Genomic DNA, 18,716 nt, shown 5'->3' with positions numbered 1-18,716 from the left:
GCATATTACTTGTTCTTCTTTGAGGAGGAATGAGTCCCCCCGTTTTTGAGGGATGGGTGAGAAGGTGTGGGGTTTGTTTGTTTTTAATGGAAAGCTGTTGCAGGATGCAAATTATCTATTTCAGTTTGGGGAAATCTGGGGGACATTCGTGGGCAGGGCTGACATGCATCTCCGGCCTCGCAGCTGTGGCCGAGGTCTGGTCACCCTAACATTCCATCGGGACGTGGGCCTACCAGGATGTGCTACGCCCGACAAGAGGCAGAGCCGCAGGGTGGCGGTGCCTGAAGCGGAACCTCTGCGCAGGGATGGCGGCGCGGCGGAGGGTGTTCGCCGCGGCGCGCTCCGATGCCGTCCCGCGCGCAGGGGCATTGTGGGTGCTGAGCTGCCGCCGCTGCGGCTTTCGGCGGGTTGTTAAAATGGCGCCTTAGGCGGCGCGCGGCGGTAACGGTCGGGGCGGGAGGTGTTGCCAGGTCATTGGGCTGCTGCGTGGGGCGTGCTTCCTCTCTTCCCTTCTCCTGTCATCTCGCTGTGCCTCCGGCTCTGCCCGTCGCTCCCCGCCAACACCATCCCTGCCTTTTGGGCGGCGATGGCGACCCCGGACCAAAAATCGCCCAACGTTTTGCTGCAGAACCTCTGCTGCCGCATCCTGGGCAAAAGCGAAGGTAAAGGCTTTCTCCTGCCATTTCCTCCACAGACAGCAGTTTGATCTCGCAGGTGGAGGGGGTTGTGTGGTGTCGGGCAGAAGGGGCGAGGAGGGCGCGCCACCCTAGGGGGGCTGTCTCAGTGGGGCGAGGGGTTGCCGGGGAGGAGTGGCCCCAGTAGAGAAGTGCCGACCCCGCCGGATCGGCTGCCAAGGGCGTCCCCTTCGCCCCCTCGCCGGCGATTGTGTTTCCGCCCGCCCCGGCGGGACTTGAGGCGCGGGGCTTTGCATGGGGGCCGGCAGCCTGGGCGATCCACCCTGGCCTTCCAAGCAGCTTTGCTGCCGGCTGGGCATGGCAGCAGTCCGGTCGAGCCAGCGCCGCGGGCAGCCGGGGAGCCCTGCGGCGGGAGAAATGCTTCGTGTCCTACTCCGCCCCCGGACAGCCTCGCCGGCTGATTACCGTGCTTCCGTCATGTGGGGAGTGGGGCACCTCCCCAGGGGTGTTTGGGGCAAAAGGTAGCTCCTGTACCCGCTCAGCAGTCTCCGCCTTTCTCCGGTGTCTGATCCAGTCCAGCCATTGACATCTGCTAGGTCCTCTGCATCTTGATTCTGCTGTGATCCTCCAAGCAAGGGGAGGAATCTCTTGCCTGTTTGCATAAGTTTCTATTTGTTGCAGTCAAGGCAAAGACTGTTTTTAGTAAGCAGTTGGAGGATGGGAAAGAAGAGATGGATCTGCTAAGTCTCCTTTTAAAGTTTCTCTGTTTATAAGCATTGCTCATGAGACATTTACACTCTGGGTATTCTCATACCTGTTTTCTAGTATGAGAAATGGCTTTCTTCCTCCTTAGTAGCCATTGTAAATGTTTCATGTGTTCTTCTTCCACCTTGTTGTCTTCTGACAAGTCACTCCTGGTTATGTTTAGGTATTTTCATGGTAGTAACTAATAATTCAAAGTATTGTTCTATTGTAAACAATTGGGTTTAAAATGATGAAAACATGGCCTGGATGTGAATTACTGCTATCTTAGAAGTCTAGAAAATGAATGATAAGGTGCACATATATTTGTTCTCTCTCTTTCCCAAACTTTGTTTCTATCTATTGGAGGTTGCACCTCATAATCTCACACACCATTCTTGTCTCTATTTGGAAAGGTATGCATTTAATGGATGAACTATTCCATGGATAAGGAACTGGATGGATGGCCACATCCAGAGAGTTGCAGTCAATGTCTCAATGTCAAAACAGAGATCAGTAACAAGTGGTGTCTCTCTGGAAGCTGTACTGGAACTGATGGTGCTCTGTATGTTCATTAATGACATAGACAGTGGGATGGAGTGCATTCTTAGCAGCTTTGCAGATGACAGCAAACTGATCAGTGCAGCTGATCTGCGTGAGGGAAGAGCTGCCATCCAGAAGGGACTTCAGATGGCCTGAGGAGTGAGCTCATGGCAACCTCATGAGTTTCAACAGGGCAAACTGCAAGGTCCTGCACCTGGATTGGGGCAACCCCCAGTATCAGTACAGACTGGGGAATGAATAGATTGGGAGCGGCTTTGGGGAGGACAGGGTGGTGCTGGAAAACTGGAAGTGTGCTGTTAGTGTACTCTGGCTGCTCAGAAAGCCAACTGTATCCTGAAGTCCACAAAAAGAAATTTGACCTGGAGAGTGAAGAAATTGGTTCTTCCCCGTTACTCCGCTTTGATGAGATTCTGTATGGAATGTCCAGTTTGGGGTCCAGTACAAGAAAGATAGTGCCCTCTTAGGGCAGGTACCAGAGGAGTACCATGAAAATTACCATAGGACTGGAACACCTCTCTTATGAATATGTACTGAGAGAGTTGGAATTCCTTATCTTGGAGAATAAGGCTCCAGGGAGACATTATTGCATCCTTTCAGTACTTAAAGAGGGTTTATGATAGTGACAGACTAAACATTTTAGCAAGGCTTGAAGTGGCAAGACAAGGGGCTGTGGCTTTAAGTTATGAGAGGTTTAAGTTTAGATTGGACATAAAAATATTTTTACAAGGACAATAGTGAGGTGCTGGTATGGATTGCCTAGAAAAGTTGTGGATGCCCTCTCCCTGGGAGTGTTCTGGCTAGGCTGGATGGGACTTTGAGCAACCTGATCCAGTGAAATTATTTATTCCTTGTAGCTGATCAAAATCTGCATATTACACCACTACAGGTTCTTCTTGCCTGTATATTCCCTGGGTTTGCAGTTTTTAATGTTTGTTCTACTTGGATATGTTCCTTTTTTGCACCTGTGTTTTATTATGTTTGTGGGGAAACTGGCTTCAGAAGGAGATGAAGTATTCAATTTATATAATGTCTGTGTCATAAAGTGCACTTAAAGCTAATGTGGGACGAGTGGTATTACTCTGCATCTATGTCTGCATTCTGCAATCCCATTTCTGAACTCCTTCATAAACCCAGCAGACAACAAGCTTTATCAGAAATTCTTCTGCGGCCTGTGATGGCTGTAGAAGGCCTTCATCTTCCCCACTTGTTAAAGATTTATGTTTAAATGAATTTGTGCTGTGATGGAATGTGACTGCAGAGGCTCCTAGTGAAGGAGCTGTCCCCTCTCTTTTCCCCTTCTTTGGAGACCATCCACAAAGTGGATGACTTGCTTTGTTTCCAAAATCAGTCAGCTGCATAGGCCTAGTTATGGTGGGGCTTTTGTGGTGGTGTTTTTTTTTCCCCAATCAGTTCTGCCTCTGCTCAGCAAGGTCTGCTGAGTTATGTAGAACAACTCTATTTAAAATAAAAGAAAATAAAAATTTAAAGGTGTACCTCAACTATTTATTTATTTTTTTTTAACAGTAAGGGGCGGTCCAGTGCTTTTGCCACTTCTCAAGTAAGGGCTTAAAGCTGCTTTCCAATGGTGCTGTGTGCCCAGTCACCTGCAGTTACTTGGGAATCTCTACAGTTGGAGCCATTGCTGACTTTTCCTACATCCTGTCCTCACAGTGTCTAGGAAATAGTGTACTAGTTTTATTTTAACAATCTTTCTCTGTTTATCCATGCTATCCACCTCACTTTTACACCAGTACCCAATCTTGCAGGGAGCTTGACTGCATGTACAGTAATTTCTGTGAGCTTTTCTCTTACTTGTGGACCTCAGCAGCTATACAGAGTTGCATTCCCTTCTAAACAGAGAGTTTAATTGTTCTGACAAAAAGCTGCTTGTTCTTAGCTATCTTTCACAAACTTGTTGGATAATATTAGATACTAGCATAGTATCTACTGGAATAGTATACTGCTGTGCAAGCTTGTCAAGTTTTAAGAACTCTTAGTGCTTGCAATGGAATCAGATAGTATTGCTGTAAATATTCAAACTGTGTCTGTTTGCCTTTGAATCCCAAAAAGTTTTTTTGTGTGCCAGAGTACTTCTGGAGATGTGCATGTTCTCAAAAGTATTTCAGTCTTCAGAGAATATTTTGCTACCTGAAGCCTTAATTTAATCTCTGTGATGTCAGTGACAGTTTTGTTATTGATGTTTACTGTTTGTTTTTTTAAAAGCTCTGAACTATTGGATTAAATATTACAGTATGGTGGGGTGTGTGTTTGAAAACATGGAGTTAATTCAGAAGGTTGTATGGAGAGGTTTTTTTATATCTGCTAATAACAGAAGCAAATGCAAGTTGACGAGTTAGGCAAAAATTCAGTGGAGATTCCGTGATCAAGTTGCTGATAGTCCAGTGAGGCATTCCTCAAATCTGCTTGTGGTATATGTGAGAAGGTTCTCAAGTTCTACATCTTTCAGGTTTAGTTTCACAAAAGTGGCACATTAGGTGTTTAGCAAACACTTTGTTACAAGAAAAAAAAAAATGCTTTTACTTCAGCATGTGTTAGATGGCAGCAACTGTATCTGAATAGTTTACACAGTTGTTGTTAGCCAGACAATGTCATCCCTGGAGCATTGAATGCGGTTGAGAATGTCATTGTTCTGGAATAATTTTCCATCTGCCCTTAAGCAAAACTGTTGTGAAGGATGATGGACAACTGACAGGAAGAAGAGATAGTAGAGACAGTTTGCTAATCAAAGAATGCTAGGGGTTGGATGGGACTTCCAGAGATTGAATTCAACCCCCCCTGAAAAGCAGGATAACTTAGCGCATGTCACGTGGGTCCAGGTGGGTTTCGAAGATCTCTAGAGAAGGAGACTACACTCTCTGGGTAGCCAATAATCTCTCCAGTCTTGCAAGAGAGAAAGTGATTACTCTTTGGTTATGGTAGGCTTTCTTTGGAATTGTCCCGTAGTTTGGAAAGTATGCTGACAGACAAACTAAGATAACCAAATCTGTGATTTTCAGGAAACAAGGTTTCTCAAAATCACAGACATCAATGTTTGGAAATGGTTTCAATTACTGCTTAGGTTTTCAGGACTTTCATTTTTTGTAGTGTCTGGAAACTTCAATAGACCTATAGCCAATGGTGTTGGAATAACTGTGTAAGACTGAAAAGTAAATATCAGTTCACTTCCTGTATGTATGGGTAATGGTAAAGCTTCTTTTTTTGGGGAAAAAAAAAATATTAAAGAAATTGCTGAATTTTAGCATTTCCTGTGCTGCTACCTGCCTGTTGAAGTAGTTCAGTTTTAATACTGCGTTGTTTGTAGAAAAGTTTGTCTGGGTGGAGTATAGATATTTGAATTATTAGTATATTGTTCTGCTCGAAGGGGAGGGTTTAGATTGGCTGGTTTTTTTAGTGATTCACAAGTCCTATTTCTTTGTCTAGCTGTATACCTGCTCACCAGTATCATTAATTGTATGTGTACATTACTGAAGGGCTGTAGTCTGAGGGGGAGTGTCTGTTGCTCTCTGCATTCACTGCTCTGATCAGACCTCTAGAAAAAAGAAGTTGTGATCAGTTATTTCCCTTCCCTCCTCCCCTTCACCCCACAGCCAGCTGCATCAATTCCATGCATCAGATGATGTTGAGCTTGCTGTTACATAATACTTTTAAAAGAAGAAGGATGCACACACATGTAGATAGATAGCTGGGTACTTGATGCCCATCTGCTCTTTCAGTGATTGTTTTTTGAGACGGGGAGCAATTAAATGTGTCAATTAGTTACAACCTATGTGGATCATTATTTTACTGACAGGTATCCATATTAAGTTGTTTAATCCCTTCAGGCACTGAAATTATTTTACAGACTCATAGGAAATTATCTGCTGAAGAAATTCCTGCAGTGGGGAGTTTTCCTTATAAAAGAGATGCTGGGCTTCATATGAATAAAACATGAAAATCTGCATAAAATTTAATGTAAAAGCAGTCTTGCTACAATGCTATTCAATTGCCAGTGTAAATCCATATGTTTAAAGAGCAGATAACTATTCCATATTATTAGTAGTGTAACAGGTTTAATAATCAGATTTTTTTGGATGGAATTCTAGTCTTTCAACTAGAGATCATTCTCAGATACCTTGTTGTGGCAGTGCAGAAAGGACTATACTATGTTTCTGTCCTTTAAGCATGCTGTGGTTGGTGTTTTTATAGATGGTTATTAAAAAAACCCCAACCCAAACCCCTGCTGCTTACTATTAATAGTGTATCTGCTGTGTTTTTTGGCTAAACTGAGGACTGACATTTAAATTTTTAAGATTTATGTCCAGAAACTTATACTTTTGTGTCTTTGTCTCTCAGTCTTGTCATCATTATTTTCTTGTACTGCAGAACTAGATCAGAAAACACATGAATGACAGTCTGTGATTTTCTTCAATTATTTTGAGATAAATCCATCTTCCAATATTAACCAAGAAAACCCCACCCAAACTTGTGGCAGTGTCTTTCTGAGTCAGTTCTGGAGAAATTGAATTCCAGGTTGTTCCTAGAGATCCTGTACACCTCTCTGCTGGATTTTGCAATTATCTCATCAGGTAAATAAAGACAATAAACCCACTTGATTTTTCATTGTGTGGATCTTCGTTCATTTGAATTTAATCTAAACCCTTAAAACCACAGGGAGCAAAAGAGAGGAAATGTAGCACTTTTGAAACACTGATATGAAACATTCTGTTCATAAATCAAAGAGTATTTTAAAAATAACACAGTAAATGCAGCATTGCTTACAGGGAAAAACTGCATTACCATTCAGGGTACCTAAATAAAATGTGATGGTCTGATTGTTAATTTCTTCTCCAAGCTTACTGATGATTGCAGTATAGATAGATGATAGTGTATACTGAGAAGTTAGTAGAAGCAGCTGAATGAGTAGTGCTCCGTTGTCCAGGCATAGGAGAATTTTTTTTTCATCAACTAAATTTTTTTTCTTGTTCAACACTCTTACTAAGTTAAACGTGCTACAGTGCACTGCAAGGTCACAAATATAGAGGAAGCAAGTTCATTAGCTGAAGTTAAATGCCTTGTCCTGTGCATTTGACCTCATTGAAAGGTGGTTGTAGCCAGGAAGGAGGTTGCTCTCTTCTCCCAGGCAACCAGCACCAGAACAAGGGGACACAGTCTCAAACTGCGCCAGGGGAAGTTTAGACTCGAGGTGAGGAGAAAGTCCTTCACCGAGCGAGTTATTCGTCATTGGAACGGGCTGCCCAGGGAGGTGGTGGAGTCACCATCACTTGAAGTGTTTAAGAGGAGATTGGGCGTGGCACTTGGTGCCATGGTTTAGTAATCCTGAGGTCTGTGTTGATAGGTTGGACTCGATGATCCTCGAGGTCTCTTCCAACCTTAGTTACACTGTGATACTGTGCATTGCAAGTCTTTTCTGGAAACCCCCTGCATTCCTCATCTGCAATAATGCCTGCTTGTTTTCATTCCCTGTAGGTTTCTCTTCCCTCATCTTCAGGTTGCTGTTCCTTTGTGCTCACTGGCTCCAGTCTGGGGCAGGAAGCAGTACCTGATATTTCTCATTCTGCACATGCAGATCAGAGGGAATACCGAATCACTGAACTTTCCCTGCAGCCTCTCCCTCAGGGAGAGTTGTTTGCATGTTTATTGTACAAGTCCCCATTTCTATGAAACCTATTAAACTTAATATTTCTAAGACCTCTATCTAATTAATCAAAACAAAAACCAGAAGGACAGACACGTGATCCCTGAGGGAAAGGGTGATGCAGGTGGGCATAGAAGTTAATTTCAGAACATGATTTTCTTCATAGAAAGCAGGGGGAAGTTTTTGTGCCTTTGTAAGTCTGTATGTGTGTTTAATTGCTTCTTTTTACATGTTGCTATTTTCTGTAACTTGTGTTGAATTAGCTGACTGGAGACCCATTCTCTTCTGCTTTTTAGTGGCTAATCAGTGAGGGTATTTGTTATTTAACCTAGAAATTTGTCATAACTGGTACCTTGATCCTTCTCCTGACCGTAGCCCACACTAGATGCTTCACCTAGAACTCTTTCAGCAATTTTGTTTTTAATTTGTAGCCCATGTTAAGGCACTATAACAAACATGCCAAAAATATGTTGGAATTAGTAGGAAGGCCTGGTGCTTGTCTAACTGCTGCTAGGTACACAGTTGAGGTTTAATGAAAGACTGTTAATTGTTTGGGATAACTTAGTGTCAGTATTTAACTTTGATTGGCTTGTAGAATACTTTTGGAAATCTTGAGTTGTTCTTTAATGACATGCATTAAGAATTACTCAGAAACATTTACTTATAGTTAATTCTTCCCACTTGTTTCATTGGTTCCGTTTAAGCTGTCAATAGCTGATCTATGAAATTATTTTATATTTGTATTTTGAAGTCCTTATTGCAAATGAAGGGTTGCTTAGTCTAACAGTAGAACTCTTATTTATGAAAGGCATTTAAGCCATGCAGATTTATGATCATATAGTAGTCTGGATATTGGCATTTTCTTCCATGAAAGTACGATACCCTTGCTCTTTTTGCAGGCCATTCATGTCAAATACTGTTAAATGTTAATGATTCTCTCTGAGAATATTTTTGTCCTGATCATGTGGAGTACTGCTTCATGTGAACTGGTTACAGGTGGTTTACAGGTGTAGTAGATCAGAACTAATGGGTGGTGTTCTTTTGACAGTCTCCCACAGCATCCTTGCAGCTAAACTGCAAGTGTGGTCTGGATGACTGGGTTGGGAGGTGGATTGTGAACTGGTTGAAGGAACAAAGTCAGAGAGTGTGGTCAGTGGGACAGAGTCTAGTTGGAGGCCTGTATCTAGTGGAATCCCTTGGGTCAGTACTGGGACCAGTACTAGTCAATATATTCATTGACAACCTGGATTAGGGCACAGAGTGCTCTGTCAGCAGGTTTGCTGATGACACAAAACTGAGTGGAGTGGCTGACACACCAGAGGGTTGTGCTGCCATTCAGCCAGCCTCAAGACAGGCTGGAGAGTTGGGCAAGAAGAAATTAAATGAAACGCAACAACGGCAAGTGTAGAATCTTGCACCTGGGAGAACAACCCCACATACCAGTATAGGTTGGGGACTGACCTGTTGGAGAGCAGTGAAGGGGAAAAGGACATGGGGGTCCTAGTGGATGGAAGGTTGGTCATGACCCAGTAATTGTTTCTTGTGGCCAGGAAGGCCAATGCCATTCTGGGGTGTATTAGAAGTGGTGTGGTTAGTAGGTCAAGTGGGATTTTCCTCTCCCCTCTACTCTGCCCTGGTGAGATCACATCTGGAATATTGTGTCCAGTTCCGCGTGCCTCAGAAGGACAGGGAACCGGTTGAAAGAGTCCAGCACAGAGCTACAAAATGATTAAGGGAGTGGAACATCTTCCTTATGAGGAAAGACTGAGGGAGCTGGGGCTCTTTAGGTTGGAGAAGAGGAGGCTGAGGGGTGACTTCATTCACGTTTATAAACATGTAAAGGGTGAGTGCCAAGGCTCTTTTCAGTCATGCCTAATGGCAGGATAAGGGGCAATGGGTAGAAGTTGAGGCATAGGAAGTTCCATGGAAACAGGAGGAAAAATGTTTTCACTGTGACTAATGGAACACTAGAACAGGCTGCCCAGAGGGGTTGTGGAGCCTTCCTCTGGAGATACTCAAAACCTGCCTGGATGTATTCCTGTGTGATGTGGTATACGTGATCATGCTTTGGCAGGGGCTTGGACTAGATGATCTCTTGAGGTCCCTTCCTGCCCTTAACAATCTGATTCTGTGATATCAAAAGACAATAAAATACAAGCATTTGGAAAGCATATTCTTATTCCAGATTTTTTTCTTTCAATGAATTTTCATGCATTCCATCAGCAGTTGACTACTAGTATCTCCTAGGTGTGTGTTGTTTTTTTTTTTTCCAGTTGTAAATATTGATTCAAGAGATGATTCAATGTTTAAAATAGTTCTGCTATAGTGGCCATTTCCTTGCTCCATTTTTGTGTTGGTCTTGTATGTATTTGTCCAGGCCAGCATGCTATTTTTGATTGGCTGAACCATCGACTGCATTACTGTACAACTTCCTGTGAAAGTTGACTCCTTAACTAAAACTGGAAGTGTCTGATGTATTTCCACACACATATTTGTTACATACAGAATAGAGCTAATATGCAGAATTGCTTAAATGTTTGGGTTTTTTTCTGAAGTCAGGAAGTGTAAGGATTCAAGTAGCTGACATGATACATTTGCACTTACTTTTGCTTATATTCCTTAGGTTCCTTATGCATCTTTCCCTTTATGTTATTACTATATGAGGAGTAGAAATTTATCTGACACTTCGTAAGGACACTTGACTCATTTGTAGAGTTATAGTTTGATTTGATGGATTTTCAGATCAATAAGTGGGGACATGACTGTGCTATGGAGGCATTAATACTGAGCTGGCCCTGTCAGTGTTAGCAGACTGTTAATCTTCCCAAAAAGCAGTGATCCTTGCACTAAACTGGTGCTGTTCAGCAACAATATTAAAAATAGAATTATTGTATGAGGAAGGAGCAGTGGAGTGAGGTCATTCGCTTGTGACCTCTACAGTAGTGTCTAATGTTAGGCATTGGGATATGATGCCAGTACCTCTGAGCTAGCTTTGAACTTAAATGGTGAAACTATATATGCTATTTTACAAACCAAATCAGACCAAACCTGAAACCAACACACAAACTGGTAAAGCCAGTGTTGTAGAGATCTGAGTAAAGATCCACAGGTTGTTAGTCCAGTTTGGGTGCCTGGTGAACATAGCTGCATTGTTCCTATGTGTGAGCTGGTGCATGTGACTTTGTACCAAGTCCCACAGCACTTCAGACTCTGAGGAGAAGCAAAGTCAGCTGATGTGTGCTAATGCTCTCTCATGACTGGGTAGGCCTAAGTGTCTCTTCTGTCAGCAGAGGCTTATTCACAAATGTAAGCGCACTTATTTTATGGAGTGTATACACGTGAGTGTGTTTAATGTATGCCGCTGATAAGCTCATGGGTAAACTTAATTGCTGTCTGGTTAGATATATGTCTAGGAATTACAGTATAACCTTTTCCAATGAAAACGGTTCTATGATTATCAGATCTAAGCCAGGTACATGTATGCTGGATTCAGTTTAACCAAGTTTTCCTTTTTTCTTTCAGCTGATGCAGCCCAACAGTTTCAGTATGCAGTGAGAGTTATTGGAAGCAACTTTGCTCCCACTGTTGAACGGGATGAATTTCTTGTAGCAGAGAAAATCAAGAAAGAACGTAGGTGCATGTTTGTTTCTTTCTTAGAAATAGGAATGCAAGTTCTTCAAGAAGTTATTTGATCAGTTTATTCTTCTGAAAATGGGACAACTCTGCCTCACAGTTAGTTACCTAATCTGTTGTTAATGCTCATGCCCTGAAAATCTCATGGTGAAGATTCCATTAGTTCCCTAGTTGGTATTCTTGTGTGTCTATTTGTATTCACAGCTCAGATTTTTCAGAATTCTCAGCTTATACTTCCCTTGCTGCTGTTTACTTTGTATCTTAGCCACCATGAAAATAAAGAACAATTAATGTTGTACTTCCTTCACCTCAATAGCACTCAAACTTAATGAATTCATAGTTCTTTTTAGAAGACTGATATTTTTGTGATGTGCACTTTTGAAATATAACTTTGGCACAGTTAATTTCATGAGCACCTGTGTAAAATCTGCTGAATGAGTATCCAGGGACTTGATGGAATTTCTTGTGATTTACCTGGTATTTCTTGCCTTCAGTTTCTCTACAAGTTTTCTGCAACACCTTCTCAAAATCAAAACATTAGACCATGAACAGTGTAAGTTATGTTGCAGCTGCATTTCGTTGTGCTCTGCTGCCATGTTAAGTGTTGCACTGTGTGAAACCGGTGGGGATGTGATGCATTCTTCTTGGAAATCCAGATACTGCTTTCAGCAGTTGGTTTCCTGTATGGTAGAATGTCCAGAAACAGTTACCTGAAGTATAATAATTAAATTAAGGCTTTATGTTTGAGCTTTGACTATTCAGTCAGGAAAATTAAATCAGGGTACTTTGAAGTCAGTGGTTGTAACCGTTTTAAAATACATGTGTATTTTTCACTTACACAGAGCTTCCATGACACAATTTCTCTAGATGCATCTCCAAAACACTGGAATCTGCAATAATACACTTTCTGTGTGATGAATTTCTACATGCTTTGAGTACTATCAGACAGCACAGCATGTATTATTTGGGCCCGTTGCCAGGAGTTCTGAAGAGTGCCATCTCCCTCATCTTCCTTCTTTCCAGCTTCTACTTGTACAATGATATTAATGATCATGTAACAAGCGACTGGATATATCCTTCTAACTTTACAGTTATTTGGAGTTACCGTGCAGGAAGTGACTTACTTGGCAAAATATACCTAACTATGGCTTTTGATGCCAATTAACATTTCTAATATTTAACAGCAATGGATTTTATCATCAAGGTTTCTTCAGATTTTGCTAATTTTTTTTTCTTTTCTTTAAACATGGCTTTTTCAGATGCAACATGCCTTTTCTGAGGAAGTCTGAAAGCTTGAAGATGCTTTTCCTCTGATCTTCTGTAGTTTAACTGACAGTGACTGAGACTGGCACTTTTCTTAATGTGTAGAAGTTGTGTGGCCTTGGAATTCTGCTTGGCTTTGAGCAAGTGGCAGTACTGCTTTCATTTTTTTTGCTTTTTATTGCCTAAGATAGGAATAATTATTTGAAGTTTTGTGAAGGGCTTTATAATATTCATTAACCCATATCTACTTTCACTTATGTTTTAATTCCCTAAACCTACAGAATGACAGACTAGACTTAAAAAAGGCACTTATTTAGAAGGTGTATGTTTTGATTGCTCTAAGAAAAACAGGTACTTACATTTTGCCACTTCTGATGTGAGAATATTCAGGGCTGGAATGTAGATAATGAGAGCAGGCAAAATGATATGTGTAAATAGAGTGAAATAAGCATTATTAAGCTTTCTTCAGTATGTTTTTCAATCTATCACAGATATACAATTGCAGACATGACTATTACATTTCTTTCAATTTTTTTCTTTCTTTTTTTTTTAATAGTTGTGCGACAGAGGAGGGAAGCAGATGCTGCTTTGTTTACAGAACTCTACAGAAAACTCAGTTCACAGGTAGTGTAATAAATACATAAGGAGTAAGGAAACTAAAAGCACACATATGCATCCTTCTGATGTGATGCTTTGTTTTGGGGAGCACTCAGATCATTAACAATATTTTTACTGAGTGTATCAATCAATACTGTAATAGATTGCCTAAGAAAGTTGTGTAGTCTCCATCTTTGGAGACAGTCAAAACCTGACAGGGCAACCTTCTGTAGATGGCTGTCGTAGTTTGGGCTGGGTGTCCTCTGCTACAGGGGTGTTTCCTGTGTCCAGAATTCCAGCCCAGAGGGTGGACACAGGAAATTAGGTTATTTCCTACCATGATCCCTTGCACCACTATAAGTTTCACGGTGGGGTCTGGCACTGGCTCTTTCCTTCCTCTCCGCCACCTGGTAACTGGGGGAGATCTCCCGGCCATGGGCCTGGTTAGGCCCAAGGCCACGGGGGGATGGGCAGTCTCAGATCTGGCCATCTGAGACTAGCCTAGCAGTGTGGTGGGGGGGGGGTAGGAAGGAGGAGCCCTGGGGGTTTTGGGTGCACCCTCAGATGGGGATGGGATCTCTCTGGGTCTGTTTTGGGGTTTCTTCTTGTCACTGTGTTTCTAATTTTCTGCATGCACTCACTATTCTATTTAAACTTTCCATCACTTTTGCAATCTGTTTGAGTCGTTATTTCTGCACGTGGTAGGGAGGGGGTTTGCCCCAACCCATTACAATGGCCCTGGTTTGAGAAGAAGGGTTGGATTAAATGATCTTGTAATATTTTTGTTTTCACAAATATCAATCTTCAGTTACTTTGGGGGTTGCTGAGTTACTTTGGCAGCTGCTCACTATTAATTACAAATTAACTTGTAAATCAGAAGAGAATTTTTAGTTTGAGTCCAATTACAGAAAGGGCAGTTCATATTAAGGAAGGAATAGAAGTGTTCATGTTGTATGTAGAACTGCTGAATTTTCTTGTCATTTCTTTTACAGCAATGCCTTATGAGTATACTGAATCTTATTAGTCTAAGGTTCAAACAGTCCTCACACTTCTGAATTTTTAATGTTGAATCTTTGCTGACTTGGATGGTTCTGCTAACACCAGTGTTAGTCAAGGAATACTGCATATTGATGCTCTGACAAAAGATATTGGTGTTTAGAAAACCCATGTTGCAGGATGGTGGATCAGATGAAAGGGAAGAAAGATGCAAGGATAGAAATTTAGTTGAGGTAGATGAAAAATGATAGCTGCTAATTTGCTCTGGATTCTCCATGAGACTATTTAGAAGGTAGAATTACATAGAATAAACCAGGTTGGAAGAGACCTTCAAGATCATCACATCCAACCCATCAACCAATCCAACCCACCTAAACAACTAACCCATGGCACCAAGCACCCCATCAAGTCTCCTCCTGAACACCTCCAATGACGGCGACTCCACCACCTTCCCGGGCAGCCCATTCCAATGGGCAATCACTCTCTCTGTATAGAGCTTCCTCCTAACATCCAACCTAAACCTCCCCTGGCACAGCCTGAGACTGTGTCGTCTTGTTCTGGTACAGGCTGCCTGGGAGGAGAGACCATCATCCACCCGTCTACAACCTCCCTTCAGGTAGTTGTAGAGAGTAATAATGTCACCCCTGAGTCTCCTCTTCTCCAGGCTAAGCAAGCCCAGCTCCCTCAGTCTTTCCTCATAGGGCTTGTGTTCCAAACCCCTCACCAACTTTGTTGCCCTTCTCTGGAAATGCTCCAGCAAGTCAACCTCCTTCCTAAACTGAGGGGCCCAGAACTGGACACAGTACTTGAGGTGTGGCCTAACCAGTGCAGTGTACAGGGGCAGAATGACCTCCCTGCTCCTGCTGGCCACACTGTTCTTGATGCAGACCAGGATGCCATTGGCCCTCTTGGCTGCCTGGGCACACTGCAGGCTCATGTTCAGCCTACCATTGACCAGTACCAGTATTGGTGAGCAGTATTAAAATAAGATTCACAGGTGTCATTTGCACATTTTTGACAACAAAAATTAATATAGAAGACTGTTTTTGATGTAATAAAAAATTTGCCCTTGTTTTGCTCTTTGTGTTTGGGATAAATGTGTTTTTCTCTGTTCTACTTCTTCATTTATGTGCAGAGCACGGCTGAGTTTTACAGCATAATACAGATTTTCAAGATTTAATACATGTGATTCTGTGGGTTGTGTGACTAGCCAGAGCTTGATACTGCCCCTCTTCTCATCTGTGTTTCCCAATTAATTTGTTAGAGCTTGGAGCTAAAGCCACTCTTCTTTTTTTCCTTACCCTGTGGATTTTTTTCATTGGTTTGTACAGTGAAGGAAGTGTCACTGCTGGTTTGCAGACACCTGTTCTGATGACCTCAGCCATTGGTTTCATCCTCTTCTCGCACGTATTACACTACGTGATCTTGCTTTTTTAATACAGACCTTTTTTGGTATTACTTTCTTATGTGCTCTCCTCACATACCACTGCTTTTGGCAGGCAACATAGCTGCAGAGCATGATGACTGTAAACTTTGGAAAAAAAAAATGCTTTATCTGTGTTCATATCTGTTTGGTTATTCTACTGAGTGTAATTCAAACATATCGATTATATCCTCACATTTTGTGGCTTGCTCAAATGCTTGAGGTTCTCTTAACCTTTATTTTTGCCTGTACTAACATCTTGTGTACATGAAATGGTATCATCTGAATGCTGCCTTCTTTTAAAATTCACACTACCAATTAATTAATCTGCTGATGGTCCACTAATGGTGGACCATCACTTTTTTTCCATGAGCTTAGGGAAGGGCACAGGAGAAATATGTGTTTTCTGAATCTAGGAGGCTTTTTATTCCTCCAGCAATTCTCTTGAAAGCAACTAGGAGAAGGAGAAAAGCTTGTGTGAATCTGTTTTTAACTTCATTTCATCCATTACTCTGAAGGGAAAAGGAGGTTAGTGCTTATTTTAGTGGCAGCTTGCCAGTTGCGTATACCATGCTTTGCTTTTTGAGGCACCTGGACATACTCTATTCTGGCCAGCAAAAGAAGCAGTAATGTTTCTGTTCCTTCTTTCAGTTGTTAAGGGATTGCTGGATTAGTTGTGTCGTGGAAAGGAAAGGCCGTGCCTTCTCCCCCCAGTGAGTAGAGGGAAAGAAAATTGAAGGGAAAGGGGAAAAAAAAACCTCACAGCTGAATTAGCAAAGCAGTGGGTGCTGTATATTTACAAAGTGATATAGGATATGCAGGGGAATATACAGAATTTACAATATTTACAATATATACAAAAATATACAATAAAGTAGCACAGTAATGAGAGTTCCCCCCCTCTGCTGAGGGGGTTCCCCACCTCTGCTCCCCCTTCTCTCCCCCTTTCCCCAGAGAGGGTTAGAAAGAGAGAAAAGAGAAAAAAGAGCAGTGATTAATTAGAAGCAGTTAGGCCGTTACGTGTTAGAAAGTTCTTATCTCTTCCCAAGGCTGAGTCTGGCCAAAAGCCCAGAAGCAGTGAGCTGCTGCCACCGAAGGAGGGGGAAGACAGACTGACCAGAAAAGTGCAGGAATGCCCAGGATACTCTGCTGCACTCCCAGTTCAGAAGGTGCTTCCTCCCAATCTACCAATGAAATTAGTTTAGATCCGTCTTCGTTTACAAACATCTGACCACCATATTCCCTTTCTTAAAGGGACAGCCTCAAACGGTCACAAGTTGTTTGCAAGAGATGCAGTGCCTCTACTTTTTGCTTGCTGTTGAGATCAAAGCAGAAGTTAATAGACCTCTACATAACAAAATAGAATGTCTCCTTCTACTCTTATATAGCAATGTCATAGGTTTGGTTACTGGGCTTTGTCCTGTGACCAAAATTCTTATATAACATATGCACACAAACCACATAATTTACAGAGAGACAGGAAAAAATAGAAAAAGGAGAGAATCAAGACATGTTAAAAAAAGAGAATTTCAAAGTGACCTTTATAAAGTGTTTATAGCAAGACTGATAGCACTAAATTGCAGTGCTTCATAAGGAATGGAATCTTTGTTGAATCTTGGTGTGACTAAAGTTTCCTTTACATTCAACATTGCTTAGTATTCCAGACTATATCCTGATTGCTGTTGTGATGGAACATGTATGAGTTTCTGTGACTTGAGTCACCGTCCCTGGAGGTGTTCAAGAGGGGATTGGATGTGGCACTTGGTGCCATGGTCTAGGCATGAGGTCTGTGGTGACAGGTTGGACTCAATGATCTTTGAGGTCTCTTCCTACCTTAGTGATACTGTGATAATGTCCATTATAAGGTTCTGTGTCCCTGACTGATTCAGGTGTGCTAGTGTTGCAGAACTGCAGAGTAACATTTCTAGAAATACACACTTACCTAAACCAAAACATTTTAGCCTTTCCCATGGCTTTGCTCTTCAAAGTGTTATTTTTTTTCAACTTGGATTTTAGCATTGTTCTGTCTCCTACTGGTCAGCTTTCTACTGCAGTCTACAGCTTCTGCATGTTATTCTAACTATCTGTATGTCTGTCTATTTCTTAGAGACTATATTCCTTAAGTTTCATGTTAGTAGTGTCTCTATCTTAAGCTGTGAAAATTCTGGTAGCTTTCTTAAATGGCATTTAAAGTGATAGAAATTAAAATCCTCAATGTTTTGAAGCCTCCCTGTAAGGGAGAAGGAAATGGAAAGTGCAGAGAGAGATTTTGCTTAAAAATGTACCAAGAGATTTCTTTCTTTATCTTTAGACTAGAATAGCATCTGTGATGTTTTAAGCGGTGAGAGTGTGTGGGAATGCTGGTAAAAGTTAAACTGGATAAACCTCATGATAGCTATGAATTTTAAATTGAATGTACTTAGTTATTTCAGAGCAGATGAGAGTTCTTGGCTTGAACACAATGGAGAAAAATGAATAAAATACAAAGGCTGAACTGTATATAACCAGTTTGCTCAAGAATGTGACTTTGAGTTGATCTTTTTGTGTGGAAAAATGGTTTATACGTGTGCATGTTAGTATACTGGATGATTAAAAGAATATATTATTATCAAAAGAAGCCAAACTCATTTCAGTTTGTCTTCATCTTTTTTAAAGGGCATTTTGAAAAACAAATGGTCCATACTCTACCTCCTGCTTACCCTTAGTGAAGACCCACGTAAACAGTCTAACAAGGTAGGTGAGGAGACCTGTATTACTTCTGAGAAACAGTAAATGTGCCAAATATTTCAGATGTCAGTGAGAATCACTATCCTGACTTAAACAGTGCTTCAGGTTGTATTCTTGGTGTTTGTGTGTGAGGATGAAAGGAAGGGCACATTCAGTGCAATATCTGTGCTCTTTTTCTCTGATTTTTTTGTTTTGTTTGGTATTGAGTAAATAAAAATGTGAGGTGTCTGACATTTGTAGCTGAAGTTGTGACTTTATTAGATGGGTGGCTTTTTTGTTTGCTTTTTGCTCGATGGTTTAATGTTTGCTCATGTATTAATGAGTTTTAAATGGAATACGGAGAGCAAAATTAATTCTTTAGTTGAGGCTTTGCTGGCACCAAAGTGCTTTTTGCAGCTATTGCTAAAGACAATTCACAGGCAAAAGTAAGCTATATTGATAAAAGTACTTGTGCTTGCTGTGGGGGACTTCCTTTGTTTAT

The 18,716-nt window shown here is 41.6% G+C and overlaps 1 protein-coding gene across 1 annotated transcript in view; it reads left to right on the top strand.

Moving 5' to 3' along the window:
* Nucleotides 1-469: 469 nt before the first annotated feature.
* The window catches only part of TUBGCP3 (tubulin gamma complex component 3), a 52,735-nt gene continuing 34,488 nt past the window's right edge, over nt 470-18,716 (top strand). The window contains exons 1-4 of the mRNA XM_068136758.1: nt 470-662; nt 11,119-11,226; nt 13,049-13,116; nt 18,164-18,241. Of these exons, the coding sequence (XP_067992859.1) occupies nt 587-662; nt 11,119-11,226; nt 13,049-13,116; nt 18,164-18,241 (330 nt within the window). The 5' untranslated portion in view covers nt 470-586. The remainder of the gene's footprint in view (nt 663-11,118; nt 11,227-13,048; nt 13,117-18,163; nt 18,242-18,716) is intronic.

The sequence above is a fragment of the Melanerpes formicivorus genome, unplaced genomic scaffold (genome assembly GCF_026170545.1).
Source record: "Melanerpes formicivorus ecotype bairdi unplaced genomic scaffold, bMelFor1.0.p_v2 SCAF_1, whole genome shotgun sequence".
NCBI classification, from domain to species: Eukaryota; Metazoa; Chordata; class Aves; order Piciformes; family Picidae; genus Melanerpes; species Melanerpes formicivorus.
The sequence above is the reverse complement of the archived record's forward strand: the minus strand, read 5'-3'. Positions and strand labels throughout refer to the sequence as shown.